The 15,146-nt window shown below is 54.0% G+C and overlaps 7 protein-coding genes across 7 annotated transcripts; 2 read left to right on the forward strand and 5 right to left on the reverse strand.

The window, feature by feature from the left end:
* Nucleotides 1–20: 20 nt before the first annotated feature.
* Nucleotides 21–2,448, forward strand: P153DRAFT_386590 (STE-domain-containing protein; the record flags this gene model as incomplete). Its single annotated transcript, XM_033670547.1, has 5 exons — nucleotides 21–132; nucleotides 221–320; nucleotides 385–1,965; nucleotides 2,069–2,152; nucleotides 2,208–2,448. 5 exons carry the CDS (start codon nucleotides 21–23, stop codon nucleotides 2,446–2,448), a joined length of 2,118 nt encoding a protein of 705 aa, XP_033522857.1.
* Nucleotides 2,449–3,969: 1,521 nt separating this feature from the next.
* Nucleotides 3,970–6,118, reverse strand: P153DRAFT_386591 (glucose-inhibited division protein A subfamily; the record flags this gene model as incomplete). The annotated part of the gene is made up of 2 exons (XM_033670548.1): nucleotides 3,970–5,929; nucleotides 6,006–6,118. 2 exons carry the CDS (start codon nucleotides 6,116–6,118, stop codon nucleotides 3,970–3,972), a joined length of 2,073 nt encoding a protein of 690 aa, XP_033522858.1.
* A 130-nt stretch (nucleotides 6,119–6,248) lies between these two features.
* On the reverse strand, nucleotides 6,249–7,310 carry P153DRAFT_367604 (uncharacterized protein). The gene is made up of 3 exons (XM_033668314.1): nucleotides 6,948–7,310; nucleotides 6,771–6,859; nucleotides 6,249–6,702 (listed from the first exon to the last, which is right to left on the reverse strand). The coding sequence occupies exons 1-3, from the start codon at nucleotides 7,226–7,228 to the stop codon at nucleotides 6,608–6,610; spliced, it is 465 nt and encodes a 154-aa protein (XP_033522859.1). The 5' UTR covers nucleotides 7,229–7,310; the 3' UTR covers nucleotides 6,249–6,607.
* A 72-nt stretch (nucleotides 7,311–7,382) lies between these two features.
* Nucleotides 7,383–9,206, reverse strand: P153DRAFT_367605 (WD40 repeat-like protein). Its single transcript, XM_033668315.1, has one exon. It carries the CDS (start codon nucleotides 9,188–9,190, stop codon nucleotides 7,490–7,492), a length of 1,701 nt encoding a protein of 566 aa, XP_033522860.1. The 5' UTR covers nucleotides 9,191–9,206; the 3' UTR covers nucleotides 7,383–7,489.
* An 866-nt stretch (nucleotides 9,207–10,072) lies between these two features.
* P153DRAFT_376610 (NAD(P)-binding protein) lies at nucleotides 10,073–10,827 on the forward strand (the record flags this gene model as incomplete). Its single annotated transcript, XM_033669674.1, has 2 exons — nucleotides 10,073–10,414; nucleotides 10,468–10,827. 2 exons carry the CDS (start codon nucleotides 10,073–10,075, stop codon nucleotides 10,825–10,827), a joined length of 702 nt encoding a protein of 233 aa, XP_033522861.1.
* An 82-nt stretch (nucleotides 10,828–10,909) lies between these two features.
* Nucleotides 10,910–12,032, reverse strand: P153DRAFT_292789 (uncharacterized protein; the record flags this gene model as incomplete). Its single annotated transcript, XM_033663854.1, has 2 exons — nucleotides 10,910–11,713; nucleotides 11,772–12,032. Coding segments are annotated over 2 exons (1,065 nt in total), but the record flags the coding sequence as incomplete, so codon positions are not given.
* A 1,498-nt stretch (nucleotides 12,033–13,530) lies between these two features.
* Nucleotides 13,531–15,066, reverse strand: P153DRAFT_293672 (cell wall assembly and cell proliferation coordinating protein; the record flags this gene model as incomplete). Its single annotated transcript, XM_033663906.1, has 1 exon — nucleotides 13,531–15,066. The coding sequence occupies one exon, from the start codon at nucleotides 15,064–15,066 to the stop codon at nucleotides 13,531–13,533; it is 1,536 nt and encodes a 511-aa protein (XP_033522863.1).
* Nucleotides 15,067–15,146: the final 80 nt, after the last annotated feature.

The raw sequence follows: 15,146 nt of genomic DNA on the forward strand, positions 1-15,146 counted from the left end.
GTTCACATCACCATGCTGCCATGCCGCCGCCTCAGGCACGCTCTGTCGCGCCCGAGACATTTTTATTAGATCAGGATGCTCAGCAAAGCCTCCCACCTGACAGCGTCGTCGCCCTGCAGCAAGTCGACAATCGTACGTTCCCATCCATGCCTCCACCACAATCGCGCATCGTTGTCGAAAGCGCATGTGCTTGTTGTACTGTTGATTAACGCTCGTGTAGTCAAGTATTTTCTCATCTCAGCACCTGTTGACTGGCAACCGGATCAATACATTCGCAGATTCCTACTGCCAACAGGCGAATATGTTTCTTGTGTACTATGGTAGGTGCAATCAATTATTCGCACCGTCGTCATGTGATCAAACTCAATTCTAACAACCATGCAGGAACAATCTCTTTCACATTTCAGGCACAGACATCGTGCGATGCCTGTCATTCAGATTTCAGGCCTTTGGCCGCCCTGTTAAGAACTCGAAGAAGTTCGAAGAGGGCATCTTCTCAGATCTTCGCAATTTGAAGTCAGGCACAGATGCGTCGCTGGAAGAACCTAAGAGCGGGTTTCTTGATTTCTTGTACAAGAACAACTGCATTCGAACTCAAAAGAAGCAAAAAGTATTTTACTGGTACAGTGTACCTCACGACCGACTGTTTCTCGATGCTTTGGAGCGCGACCTCAAGCGAGAGAAGATGGGTCAAGAGGCGACCACCATGGCTGTGAGCGAGCCTGCGCTATCCTTCGAATTCGATTCGTCGCAGTCCCTGTTTGAGCAGCTCACCAAGGCACAACAGACGAACTCTTCGTCATTCAACAACAACGTTCAACCCTATGCTCAGACTACCCCACCTGATATGCGGGGGATGGATTCGATGCCCCCACCAAACATGGTGCCGGTGTCTGTCCCGCAGCCGATGCCGCCAATGCCTCAGCCCGTTCACCACCAACCGCAGCAGCAGCAGCAACATCATCACCAACAACACCACCACCACCACGAAGACCCAATGGCCCAGTACCACCAAATGCCCATGCCTCCAACTATGCACCATCCTGTCATGAAGAGCAGAGAGCGCGAGTTCAGCGCTCAAATGCAGTACGACCGAAACGGTATCCCGCTTTCACAGGTTCACCAACGACACAGCTCAATGCCAGCTTACATGGAGTACTCACCTGCACCTTCATTTGTCTCCTCCCACTATGAAGACTACAGCACGCGTGGTATGTCCTTTGAGCCCTTGACACCGCCGCAGCACCACTTGAGCCTTGGTGCGGAGCCAGCATACATCGCCAACGAGGACACGGGTCTCTACAGTGCCATCCCAGATCTTCCAGTACCAACTACATTCAATCCGCTTATGAATATCCCACCATCAAACCTGATGGGTCACCCTAGCTTTCCGGGCGTCTCCAGGCCATTCGCGCCAGGGAACGTTTACTCGGTCATCGAGGGCTCACCAACATATAAGCAACGAAGAAGGCGTTCGTCACTCTCGGCTGGGATTCAAGCTGCAGTTAGCGCCGCTGGTGCTGCTCACCAGGTTCACCGCCCTAGTGAACTCAGGCGATCGATTTCTAGCTCTGTTGCTCCTGTTGCTGAGGTTGATGAGTCTACCCACAACTCGCCTGGCAGCGTTCGTGGCTCGAGCTATGCCCCGCAGACAGCAGACTTGAAGCCCATCGTCGACATGTCACACTTGTCCCGACAAGGCACTCCTCTGAACACTGTCGAGGAAAGCCCAGAGCTCCAACATGCTGTCTTGCATCACGAGGACCTCAACAGCATGGTCAACGGCGAACTCTTCGAGACACCTTTACAGCACAGCGCTCTGGCCCGAACCGCTGGCGCCGCGCCCGTCTATCGACGCGCTCGCAGCGCCACCATGATGGAGATCGGTCCCTACCCACAGAAGTCACATTCATGCCCAATCCCGACTTGTGGTAGGCTATTCAAGAGGTTAGAGCATCTTAAGAGGTAAGCGCTCATCATCCTTTCATTTCGCATCTCAAAGTCAATGGGTGGTTGAGATGTGTGTGCTATTTATAAATCACGATAGACGCTGACATTGGGCGCTTAGACACGTGCGTACCCACACACAAGAACGACCATACGTTTGCCCGTTGTGCAACAAGGCCTTCTCGCGCTCAGACAACCTCGCACAGTAAGTGGCTCCAATCATTCGTCGTCGCAAGCATGTATGCTAATCACAACCATAGACATCGTCGCACACATGAACCTCGTGCAGACGGCGAGCCGCTCAGCGACTACAACGAGGACGACCTCGAAGGCGAGGAAGACATCATCCACATGCCAGAGGATGATTCCCCTGACTCTGGCAACGATTACGGCTCTGGTCTCTCACACGTTACCGGGTCCTATGCCGACATTCCAGGGCCTGGGCTTGGCATGACTACTATGGCGACGCCACAACAGCTTATGGCCGGTAGCCACTACTGAGTCGATCGCCACCCTCATCTCAACAACGCGACAAAGTGAAACGAGCATTTAGCGCAGCAAATCTGGTGTGCCATGTTGTTTTCTTTTCTTTGACCTCTTATTGCCCCCATTTCTTTTAATCTTTCTAGATGGGGTTATCTTCTTTTCCTTGTGGAGCATCTGGTTATGATGTCTGCACAACCATCGCATAGCACAGCATTGCATTGCCTTGCCTTGCATCGCACTTTTTTGTTTTCTTTTCTTTTCTTCCTTGGCTATATACAGGTGGTACATTTTTGGATATCTCACTACTGTACTTACTGGACACGACGACGACACATGATTCCCCCCACCCTTCGGTTTTTTCTTTCTTTCTTTTTTTCCTTTTTTTCGTCACATGCTCGGTGTGGTTTGTATACGAGCATGCTAGCTAGCTATCTTTCTTCGTTTCCCTTTCCCTTTCGCTTGCCTAGCCTTTGTTGACTGGCCTCTTGCTGGCCCTTTTTCGAACGAAGCTTTTCATCTTGGCGTGGCAAATCACCTCATGGCAAAAACTGGTGGATATGACGATACCCGTTGGACTGGTCCGGACTGGACCACCACCACCATCCCCTCCCCACCCCCCCTTTGTGAGGCGTTTGTTTTGTGTATAATACTAGATCTATCAATACAATATCACGCATATATATCTATTTGTTCTGCTTGTGTTGTCTTGTGCTATCTTCCCCTACTCGGGGTGGTGTGATGCCGTCCCTCTCGTTAAAGCAGTTATGCTTGCATACATGGCATGACATCGTACCCCCGATCCCAACACTCCGGCGCCTCCTTCCTTTCGTCGTCCCGCGACCCGCGACCCGCGACCCGCAAATACCAACCTGCCTGCCCGCCTACTTACTTGCTTCCTTTATTCCGACCTGCTCCCTCCCTCCCTTCCTCCCCCGCTTCCAACCAGCCGGCAACTTGAAAAGAAATAAACCCCTGTCTTACCGTCGCTTTGGGTCTTTACTAGTCGTCTTGCATCCTCCCTTTTCTCCTGCTCCTCATCCTCATCCGTCTGTCACTCTCATCGTGTCTTTCGGCCTGTTCTACTACCACCGCTTGACGTGTGCGCGTTGTGCGCATCTGTATCCTTTGGTCTACACTACATTCCGTTACGCGTGCGAGTATATCATTATTTTGCCAGCGTTTCCTGTATGGACAGTGCAATATCCCGTCCCCTTTGCTAGGTCTATCCTGCGTCTCGTTTCCTCTCGTTTGGTTGGATTGAATCGGTTGGATGTAGATGGCGATGTGCGTCTTTGTCTTGATCTCGGATGGAGGACTACGAGGCTAGTGGCGGGAGGAATGGAATGGAATGCATGGCATTTGCGGGGAAAGGAATGCAGTACACGACACGCTCTGACATATGAGAACGACTCGAAAGCATTGAACATCGACCTCGGCTTCTTCTCGATTCACTCCAAGCATCGCCACAAGCAGGCAGAAAGCCACCCATCCCACACAAAACGCCACCCAATGCAAACAAACCCACACACCACACCATCACACACCCTCCACCTCCACCCCCACACCCCCCATAAACCTCTTCTTCCTCCGCTCGACCTCAACCCTCAACCTAGCCTCCCTCTCCCCCCTCCCCACCCCCTTAACAAACTGCAGCAGCCTCAGCGCCCCCGCAGGCGTAACCCCCTCGACGCGCCGCGCCTGGCCCACGCTCTCCGGCCGCGCCACCTCCAGGACGCGCTTCTCCTCGAAGCTGAGGCCGAAGATAGATTCATAGTGCATATCGTCTGGGAGGCGCAGGCCCTCGTCTCTCAGCCAGCGGGACTGGGCGGTAGCTTGGTACGCGACGTACGGCGCGTAGGTGGCCTGGATGTGAACGCGAGCCTGGACGTGGGGGGAGAAGTTCGCCAAGCTGGGGAGGATGTGAGTGAGTGATTTGGGGGAGATGTGAGCCATGCGGAGGAGGTCGTAAGCGGAGCGTTTTGAGCTATCGTTGCGGACTGTGAAGCCGTTGTTTTTCCAGTCTTTGCAGCCCATGGTAGTGTTCTGCAGGAGTGTGGTGAGGGCGTGCATGTCGGCTGCTTCGCGGGAGAAGGCGGTCCAGCGCTCGGGGCGGATTATGCCTGCGGCGTGGGCGAGGGGGGTGAGGCGTGTGTCGGCGTTGTCGGCGCGGGCGGACATGCGGTATTCGGAGCGGGAGGTGAACATTCGGTAGGGCTCTGAGACGCCTTTTGTGATTAGGTCGTCGATCATGATGCCGATGTAGCCGTCTGCTCTTGTGAGGACGAGGGGGTCTTTGTTCAGGCTGCGGAGGCCGGCGTTGATTCCTGCTACGACTCCCTGGCCTGCTGCTTCCTCGTAGCCTGTTGTACCGTTGATTTGGCCGGCGAGGAAGAGCCCAGAGATATTCTTTGTTTCGAGCGTGGAGCGCAGATGGCGGGGGTCGACGTAGTCGTACTCGACGCCGTAACCGGGTTGCAGCATAGTGACGTTTTCGAGGCCCTTTATGGTCCGCAGCATGGCGTCCTGGATGTCTGGGGGCATGGTCATGGAGATGCCGTTGGGGTATATGACGTCGTTGTCGAAGCCCTCTGGTTCGAGCCAGACGATGTGCGAGGTCTTGTCGGTGAAGCGCGTGACCTTTGCCTCGACCGAGGGGCAGTACCGCGGCCCCTTGACCGTCTCGCGGATGTGTATGGATTTGTCGAGGTTCTGGCGGATGATGTCGTGCGTGGCTTCGTTTGTGCGCGTTTCGTAGTTCAGCAGCTGTTGTTCGACCTGGACTCGTTCGTTCAGGTAGCTGAAGGGCGTGGGCGGGTCGTCTCCTTCCTGGGCCTCCAGCACGTCGAAGTCGATGCTCTTCTTGTCTAACCGTGGTGGTGTCCCAGTCTTCAACCTGCCCAGCGTGAAGCCAGCATCCCTCAGGCTCTTGCTCAGGCCAAACGTCGCCGCTTCGCCCATGCGCCCCGACGGGTAGGCTTCGAGCCCGATGTGTATCTCGCCGCCCAAGAAGGTGCCCGTCGTAATAACCACATTCCCCGTGTGAATGATCTCGCCGCTCTCCAGCCGCACGCCCGTCATGTTCCCGTAGCTGCCCCGCCCCTCGACGCCCTCGGTCCTGTCGACGATGATATCCGCCACACTCCCCTCAACCACGTCCAAATTCGGATAACCGACAATCTCCTCCCTCATGTACTTCTTATACAGCGCCCTGTCGATCTGCGCCCGGGGCCCCCACACGGCCGGCCCCTTCTTGCGATTCAGCACTCTGAACTGCACGCCGGCCTTGTCCACAATGCGACCCACAACGCCGTCCAGGGCGTCGATCTCGCGCAACATGGTGCCCTTGCCGATGCCGCCAAACGACGGGTTGCACGAGCAGACGCCGAGGTTGTCGAGCTTGGGGGTAACGAGGGCCGTTCGTGCCCCGGCGCGGGCTGCTGCTGCCGATGCTTCACAGCCCGCGTGGCCGCCGCCGATGACGATGACATCGTAGCGTCTGCGAGTGGTGTGTTAGACGGGCGGATGCGTGGATGTAGATGTGGAGGTGGATGTAGAGTGGCGTGCTGGCCTACCGTTGTTCGGCGTCGGACACTGTTGCAAAGGCTCGGCGGCTGCGATTGAAGGACCGCACGCGCGGCGCATGGCCCCAGAGCTGGCGCGCTCGTTGGGGGACAGCTCGCTGCATTGGGAAGATAGCGGGATGGCGTGTGTGGGGAGTCGAGGGTGCGCCAAAAAAGTTCGCGTGGGAACGCGGAGGTCTTCGATTTCGCCGCACGAAGTCATGTGGGAGCACCGTCACTCAGATGACGACGATCCTCGAATTGTGCGTCTACCTTGAGCGGGACCAATATGCTAAAAACTGTCTTGTGCGCCCAGAAACATTCGTGCTATGTCATGGGAAAAAGGTATCATTCGATAGGCCATCCTGAAAGCATCTGCACCACTACCAGAGCGGAGATTGCACCAAAAACACATTCCTCGAGTAGTATACAGCTCACTTCTTGATACACGTCTGCAACCATAAGCCCTACAGCGCCGCTTGAAGTCGGATATCATCCATCATCACCCCTCTTCCATCATTGACTCATCCCAAGTGCAGTAAAACCCTTTCATACCCTCATTACAAGAATCCATTCGCTGAGCGCAGAAGCGGTGCGTGAAAGATACCACACGCTCAACCAGATCCCTCATGCACGAGACCCTCATCGTTGGCCTCTGGGTTCTCAGAGCCCTCTTCGACACGGGCGCGGGCGAGGACCTCGAAGTTTCCTAGTACCAGATTTAGCATCCATCTCGCTACTGGACCATTCCACACCCAGGTCACAAGGGACACATACGTGAGATCAAGCTAAGGTTGGAGCGCTTATTGCCATCAGCATCCGTGTACGTATCCATGCGCGCATCAGCGTCGACGTAGAGAAGTGTTCTGTAAAATCAAAAAACCATGTCAGCCCAATTGCTCTCTCCCAATCCATCCCACCAACCCAATCCACTCCCAAAAAAAACACACTCACCCCTTGGGCAAACTCATCAAAAAGTCCTTCTGCCCATCGCGCACAAAACTCGCAACCCGAAACCAGCTCGTCTTCTTCTCCTCGCCCCTGCCATGGCTCGTGCCCAGCACATAGCGCACCAGCGTCCTCTCCCCCGAGATTTGCACTTCTTCTGGCGCCACCCCGAGCCGGCCGATGACCGTCATGCGCGCGAGTTGCGCCCGGGGCGTGCTGCTGAAGGCGCGGCTGCATGTGCGCGGGGCGGCGGCGGCAGCCGTGGTGGAGCGGAGGGCCGAGAACATTTTCGAATGTGTGTCGGAGTGGTGCGGGGTGAGGTGGGTTATTCGGTGTGGTGGGGGTTGATGTTGGAATGTGGCGGGCGGATAGACAAGTCGGTGGGTGGTTGATGCGCGTCGCGGGTCAAGTTTTATTTAGTGTGGTGTTTTACGTGGTTGCCAAGACGTTCCACTCATATTCCATACCTGCGCCGATTCGAATATGTACTGAATCTCTCAGATTGTGTGATATATAATGGGTATATGGTTACAAAAGTACAGACGCCACTACCGCTTCGACCTCTTACTATCTCTCTCATCCTCATCACTGTCATAATCCTTATACACAGCGTTCGGCTGCGTCTTGTCCCACGCCCCGGTAAACACGTTCTTCTCTCCCGCCTTCGGCGCATACTTCAGCAACGCCTCCCTTGGATCCTCATCCCGCATGTCCGACCCTTCAATCTGCTCCATGACATACTTCTGATCGGGTGTGCTCTTTGCAAACGGCGTGACGGCTGGGATATGCGGTCTCCTCGGATCTCTAGATCTGCCTGACGCTGTGAGTCCAATGGTAGGGTGTCGAGCCGCAAAAGAACCTGGCTGGAGTCCGGAACTACCGTTAGGATTCTCGCCCGCCATGCCTAGCGGATCCATGTCGACTGTCAAGTTGGGGTCGTCGTCGAGATGTCGCTTTTTGGGCGCCTTGCTGAGGATGGTAAGGGCACCAGCTGTAGAGAGCTTGGGATTGAAAAGGATGGTTGTTTGGCCATTTGCAGAACCCGTGAAGATCTGGTTGATCTTGGGATGCCAGTTTACTGATATCAGAGGGGAGCCTAGCGTTACTGGTGTTACCAGCTCTGGGCGGAGAGTTGCTGGGTTGAGAATGTGGAGATGGCCCGTCTCAGACCCTGTGATGATGCTTGACGAGTTTGGTGCGAACTTGATGTTCGATGTGGGATATTGTGATGATGTGGACGGGTGTGATGTCGTGTTGAGGGGCGTCTTGAACTTTCTTGTATCCCACAGTTTGATCGTGTCGTCTCCGCCTCTTGTGATCACCAGTCTTCCATCCGCACTGATGTCCAGTCCACTCGTCCAGGTATCCTTCACATGGGCATCTCGAATCTCTGCCGCAGGTCGATGGAACGGTCCCTCACCACCCCACATAACCAGACTACCATCCAGCGCTGCAGAAACAAGCATACTGCTCCCCCCATCACCAGCAGCACCCCAAGCAATAGCCGTCATTCTTGTCATTCCTGCGCTGCCAGCAGCTCTTGACTTGTGTACAATAACCTCTTCCTGCTTCATCCTTTTGTTCACATCCCATATTCGCACCGTGCTGTCTGTTCCCGCAGTGACAAACCGATCGCGGTTCGTAGGATGCCATGCGCCACTCGTAATCTCGGATGTGTGACCCTTCGTGTTGTGCTTATCTCGCAGATACATGTCGCCCTTGACAAATTCCGAAACAAGCTCTCCATCCCTGTTGAAAAGCCTTGCTTGCGACGTCGCCGTGATACACAAGAACTGACCGCCCGAATGTGGGCCGAATAGAACCTGGTGTATGGAATGCGACTCGGCTGTCTGCGAAGGCTTGGTCGTAAATGGATCTACCGTCTTGAAAGCGCGTATCGTACTTGGCGTAAGCGCACTCAGATCATGCAATTTGAGCGTACAGTCGTTGCTGCCAGTCACCAACCGCGTGCCCGAGTTGTCGAGAGCTATGGTCGTAATGGCGCGGTCGTGCGTCTTGACAATCAATTCGTGAGAAACGGGAAACTCGTCGTCATCCTCATCGTCGTCATCGCTGTCGTCGTCCGAGTCCTTGTCTGATCTTGCGTCCCTACTACCCTTGCTCTCATCGACAACCGCTCTACGACATCGTTCGACTTGCGCTTCAACGTTTACGCCGGCGTCTGTTTTTCCGAATTGAGCAGGCATGTACTGGCGCATAGCCTCGTCGTCTTCTGTGGAGAAATCCATCTTCGCGCGTGTGTAGTATGATGGCGTGTTCGCAGAGTATAGTTGTATGTAGATGAATGCGCTTGAGGAATTAGAAGTTCTGAGGCATGACATAGTTTCCCGAGAACGCGCTGCGCTATGACCAATGGAGATCGGGTGGTAGGTGCATCACGTGCTAGCGCGCCTGCCTTGCATTGTACTCTTTTTCTTCGCCCTCATATCACTCATATCACCCACAAGTCATTTCCTCACGAACAGTCGCAAATTCAAGTTAAGAACATTCCATATGTTGAAATCTGGTTGTATATCAGTATCTTCCAGGGATAATGGAAGGACAATGCGTAAGGTCCTATCACAGGAAACGTGGCGTTGGCCTTGAGGGGAAGTCTGGAGTTATTTTTTCTCTCGACGTCTGTAAACGGTGACTGAGTGCTTTGGTGATATGCTAAGGATTGATTATCAGAATGAACTAACCTGGCTGCTCCAGATCCTCCCCTAACGCATCAACACTCAACCTTCAATCACTTCAATCTCCTTCCCTTCAAACGACTCTCAAGGTTCAGAGCTACCGACACCGCACCTACCCAATTTTCCAAACATGTCTAATAGAAACAAATCCCGCAGTTGTCAGATTTGCATTAATGCTTACATGCAGCTGGGCGATGCAACAATGAACCAATCACAGTTATTCAAAAGAATCAGCAAGACGCAGGACTTCGTATATAAAGTCAAGGGAGATCTTGTCTAACAAGATGCAATACCTAAGCAGCAACCCCAACGATCACCCACGGAGTCATCTCCGTACCATTGTTCCCATCCACCTCACTTGACGCTCACCTACTCCACGACCTTCCCATACAACTCCCCCAAGCCGATCACCCACTCTCCCCACTACATCCAAACATGACACGCACACTCATCCTCTTCGGCGCCGGCCCCGGCATTGGAAACCACGTCGCCGCCGAATTCGCCTCAAAAGGCCTAACCCACATCATCCTTCTCGCGCGCAACACACACCGGCTCGAAAACGAAGACGCACCCTTCATCACCAAAGCATCACCCGGCGTAATAGTCTCCACACTCCCCATCGACCTCGCAGACCTATCGTCCCTACCCGCCGTGCTGTCAAAGCTCGACGACCTAACAGCAGGCGAAGACGTAGAAGTCATTTTCTTCAACGCTGCGCGCATCAAGCCGAGTGAAGTTTTGGACGTCAGTGTTGCGGAAATCGATGAGGATTTCAAGGTATAGCATCACCCCGCGGTTTGGTTTCTGTTGTAGAGCTAATGGTAGACTAGACGACGACGCTGTCCCTCTACGCAATCTCTCAGCACTTTCTCCCGAAACTGCAAGATCGGGCTTCTAATTCTGCACTCAAGCCTGCTCTCTTGGTCACTTCCTCACATCTCCCCTGGGATCCTGTTCCGCAGTTGGTGTCTCTTTCTCTAGTCAAAGCGGCGCAGCGCACTATGGTGATTGCGCTGAATCGCGCGTTTGGGGACAAGGGCGTGCATGTGGGGGTAGTGAGTGTGGAGGGGCAGGTTGGGGTAGAGAATCGGGTGTTGAATCCGAAGGCGATTGCGGAGCGGGCGGTCAAGTTCTGGGAGGGCGGTGTCGAGGCAGGTATTGAAGTCAAGATTGCGGAAGAGGAACAATGAAGTTGACGAGCCGAGTTTTCCTATGTAAAATATAAACGAGATAAGATGAAATGAAATTTATGTCTAACGTACAAACACCCTTTCAACCAAAAGAAGGGAAATACTGGGACCATTGCGGCGTTTTGTAGACGTCGGCTGGAACTGCTCTCAGACCTATAAACATCTCGACGAACATGTAGAGTCTGAGTAGTGTGTACAAGACCATGGATATCACTACGAAACGAGCAAACGTTTTTTCCCACCACAACAAATTCACAACGTTCACAGACCAAGCCATTAGTGCGGCAACCAAGGATAGCGTTATCACCCCTATGCTGCTTATCCTCCACAACAATTCCTCCACTGAGGATGGGAAATGGAACTGCCAGCCGACAACAAGTAATCCACCAAAAACCAAAGTGGCAGCTATCGTACTCCATCCTGGAATTCTCCTCTTCTTTGGCAATGTATCTTCGAGATCCACTATTGAGATGACATGTGCTAGCTCGGGTAGAGGTGACTTGATTCGAAGAACGATAGGCGTACGAACATCGAAGGGTTTATGCCACCACAGAATATACATGACAGCTGCGCAGAACACATTGCCTAAGGTGAAGAGCTCTAAAGTGGTTACGGTCAAGCCTTGGAGTGCGCGGCCGATGACTTGTGCCACAAACCACGTTACTTGCACCAGGGTGACGAGTTTTACGATCCAATCGGCCTTGCTGCGATCCTCGATATCAGACACGCTGACTTCAGGCCAAGCTAGTTTGCCCGACTCAAAGTAGCTTACAAGCTGTTGCGGCTTGATACGAACAGGAGGCTCGTCTTCAGTGTCGGATATGGTTTGCAAAGCATATCCTCCCATAGTTAGAAAGAAACATTGCAGGAGCGACCAGCCAGGTGACTAAACCAAGTCAGTTGATCATCAACCTAAGGATCTGTCGGCATACAGTTTGTTTCACCTTCCGAGCCATCAAGAAATGCTCAACGGCGAAAAGTACTGTGTATTCTGGTGCTACTAAAGCAATGAACACATGACCCACGTGTCGCCCAAACCTCCTCAACTGACTATCCGTGGGCGCAGGAAGATTAGGATGTATAGCGCTCCAAGTGCAGAGGAAAATTGTAACGAGGCAGCTCCACACCAGGCCTATGGTCCCTCGGCCTTCAGGTTCAGGTACCCAGCTCACAATTGCGATAGTCGAATTCATTGAATTGAACGAGATACTGATTTGAGAAAGTTGAGGGAAACATGGAGAATCGAAGATGTAGCGCACCCATACTTAAGTGTGCCCGGGACTGAAGGCTGAGTTTTAGCCTTGTAGTGTCCGTCCTGGCATTGGTCTGGTCACAGGTCAGCCGTACAGACAACTTGCGTCACCAGAAGCCTTGGCTCCCACAAGGTCATAGAGGATTGGTCTTCATCACGATGTGGTATCACGATGGCTGATAACCGCGACTTGTTTTCGTTGACATGTACGCCGGTTAGCTTGTCTGAGCCTCGAACCTTACTGAATTGGTATGTAAATCGCTCTAATGTGTGTCGTCAGTCACTGCGCCTCAAAGTATCCAGGGACAGGGTGCCATGCGCGACTTGAGGCTGAGCAATACTTCGATAACAGCAAGGCAGCATCCACTCACTCGAGGTGGGCAAGGCGCAAACGCATTGCAGGCACGCACTACGACCATTCTGTGCAAAACGTCCGTCGAGATGACCAGCAAAGAAAGAAAGCAGCACGTGCTGGCGAAGACAAGAAAACGGAGAGGAAGAGGAAGAAGCACAAGGAGTAGATCTACCGTGTTGGCCTTGTTGACGCCAAGCCAAGCCAGCCAAAAACGTGGTCTGTAGGAAAGATGGGGAAAGAACGACTACGTCTCGATCACGCACGCTCGACACATCACATGGAAAAAAGTACCCAGCGGCTGATTTGAACATTCTCAATTCATCCTACGTATTTCGCCATCCATGCATATGAAGCACCCAAAAGATTCATACAGTGCCGAGTCACACACACACACCACTCCTGCCCCACAATGACCAGCACCCCACCGCCCATTACCATTGTACGCACACCCAAGCTGCAAAGTAGATAGTGAAAGGTTGCCAAAAGAGGAACAAGAAAACGAGCTATCAAAGCCCGTCTCGAGGAAAAGAAAAACGCCAATCGTGTATGGAACCGCCAAAGCTCGAGTACCAAAAAGGGAAAACCAGACAGTATTCGCGCTTGTGGGCTCGATACCAGATTGTGGGACGAGGACAGAGAATCGAGGGTACTGCGGGTCGCATATGCTGGCGCTGACGAAGCCAAGAAGTGGAAGTTGTTGTACAAAGGGTGTAGATACTGTTACGAGACTGCGGTGACGGCAGTGGTGGGCTGGTGTAGATTGAGTGTTCGCGCGCTGATTGTTGTTTCGGCTCGAGGTGGACATCGACGTGGTACGGCTGTGTGTTGATAGTGAAAGCGTGGCCCAGTACAAGACTACCTGGCCGAATCGCGAGGATGAGGGGATTTAAACGCCTTCCGCGAAGGCAACGGAGATGCTGATTACGCCGGTCGATGTGTTGTTACATCAATAGAGGATCCTCCTGTATACCCACGACGCCTACAACCCTGTATGGAAGAAAATGAAGTGCACATTATTGCTGTCCGTATCCAGGGACTTGAAAGGATAGATCAGTTGAGAAGACAGGCAATGGGGAACAGTGTGTTGATTTGTGCGCTAGATCTCGACCGTCTTGAGCTCCGAAGTTTCAGCGACCGGGCTCTTTATTGCCTTGTTCTCCTTGGTGTCCTTGACGTCCTTGTTTTCTTTGTCACTGCCTATGCTACCTCTAGATGGGAAGTCGTCGCTTGGTCTCGGAGTATCGACAGGAATGAGCTTGTCTTGTGGAGCATTGGCTTTCGATTCTGCATCAGTGTGTACACGAAGCGGTTGCATAGACTCTTCCGCGACTCTCGCCAGAGGACTTGAAAGCTTGCCTCGAGGGCTGACACCTTTGGTTTTGAGCGACAGGCGGTGGGGGCTTCGACCGCGGTCTTCTGGTCCAAGGACAGGACTCGAATACGGGCTGCTAGCCGTGCTGCTGGGAACCACTCCACCAGGAGCATTAGGATTAACGCGCAAGCTGTGTGGGCGACGCTTGATCGGTCTCCGACCATTCTTTTGGTCACATCGCCAGCGAAGAACTTCTAGGTACGGAGGCTCGACATTCTGTCGCTTGAATGCCAAGAGCTTCAACTCGCCGCTATCCTCATCGATGTGAACATTCTCCGAGCCAAGATCATCTGCGATCATGGCCAACAGAGCGCCCCAGGAACGCGCGACGACAAATTTGCAGTCGTAGTCTCGGCCGAAGATGATGATCTGGCCCCATGTGCCACTGGAGCCTGGGGCGAGATCAACAGCAAGGTAGTTGCCTCCCCAGTCACGGGCAAGAGGGATCCACGCAGGGTGGGCGTAGGCCTTCTGGACGGCATTGGGGGGCTGCGAGTCCTGGCGTGCCTGCAGATCCTGCCGCCAAAGAGGGTTGCCCGATGGCTGAGGCTGCGCAATGGGAGGAGCGGTGGACGAGCTGGCAAAGGCTTTGGCGGGGATTTGTGGTGTGCGGTAGTCTGGCTTGTTGGTGAGATATTCCTCGGCGACCTTGCGCCAGTTCTGCCACTCCTGCACGATCTCCTCGCAGTCGAGCAACATCAAGCCGAAGAGGACACCTGTCGGGAGACCGCCGCGCTCTTGGCCGTCGTGGACTTGCAGAGACTCGCGAACGTCCATGGGGAGTGTGGCATCGAGCTCGTGCTCCAGCTCGTTGACGTCGTTCCCGGTGGCTCCTTCGCAGACGTTGTCGAAGAGTTCTGTGTAGTTGTCCTCAATCCAGCGATCAATGCGCTTCCACGAGTGTGACACAGGCGGCGGCGGGGGGAGGCCCTCGCTGAAGTTCTGCATGGGAATCTCGCCGTGGGAGACATTTGGGCCCTTGTCGAACGCGTCGCCATCGGTGGTCGGCTGACGACTCAGCGACGAGCGCATGCCCGGCGAGTAGGGCGAGTTCGGCGACATGGGGCCCCGGGGAGAGCCAATGAAGCCATTGCTCATGGCGGGCTCCTCGTGTGTGTAGGACGAGGAGAGGTCGACGCGGGACTCGACACCGCCAGTCGCGACGGAGCTCAGGGCGGCATGGCGGCTCTGGGGGATGGGGATGTGGCGGCCGGTGCGGTAGGGCGAGTCGTGCGAGGCGTGTCGGTCGTTGGACGTCATCGTGTGCCAGAGGTCTTGGAAGAATTGAGCCATGTTTGCGGGTGCTGCAGGCCAAACACTGGTTCGCCGTGACAGGGTCG

Source organism: Dothidotthia symphoricarpi (genome assembly GCF_010015815.1).
Source record: "Dothidotthia symphoricarpi CBS 119687 unplaced genomic scaffold P153scaffold_12, whole genome shotgun sequence".
Lineage (NCBI taxonomy): Eukaryota > Fungi > Ascomycota > Dothideomycetes > Pleosporales > Dothidotthiaceae > Dothidotthia > Dothidotthia symphoricarpi.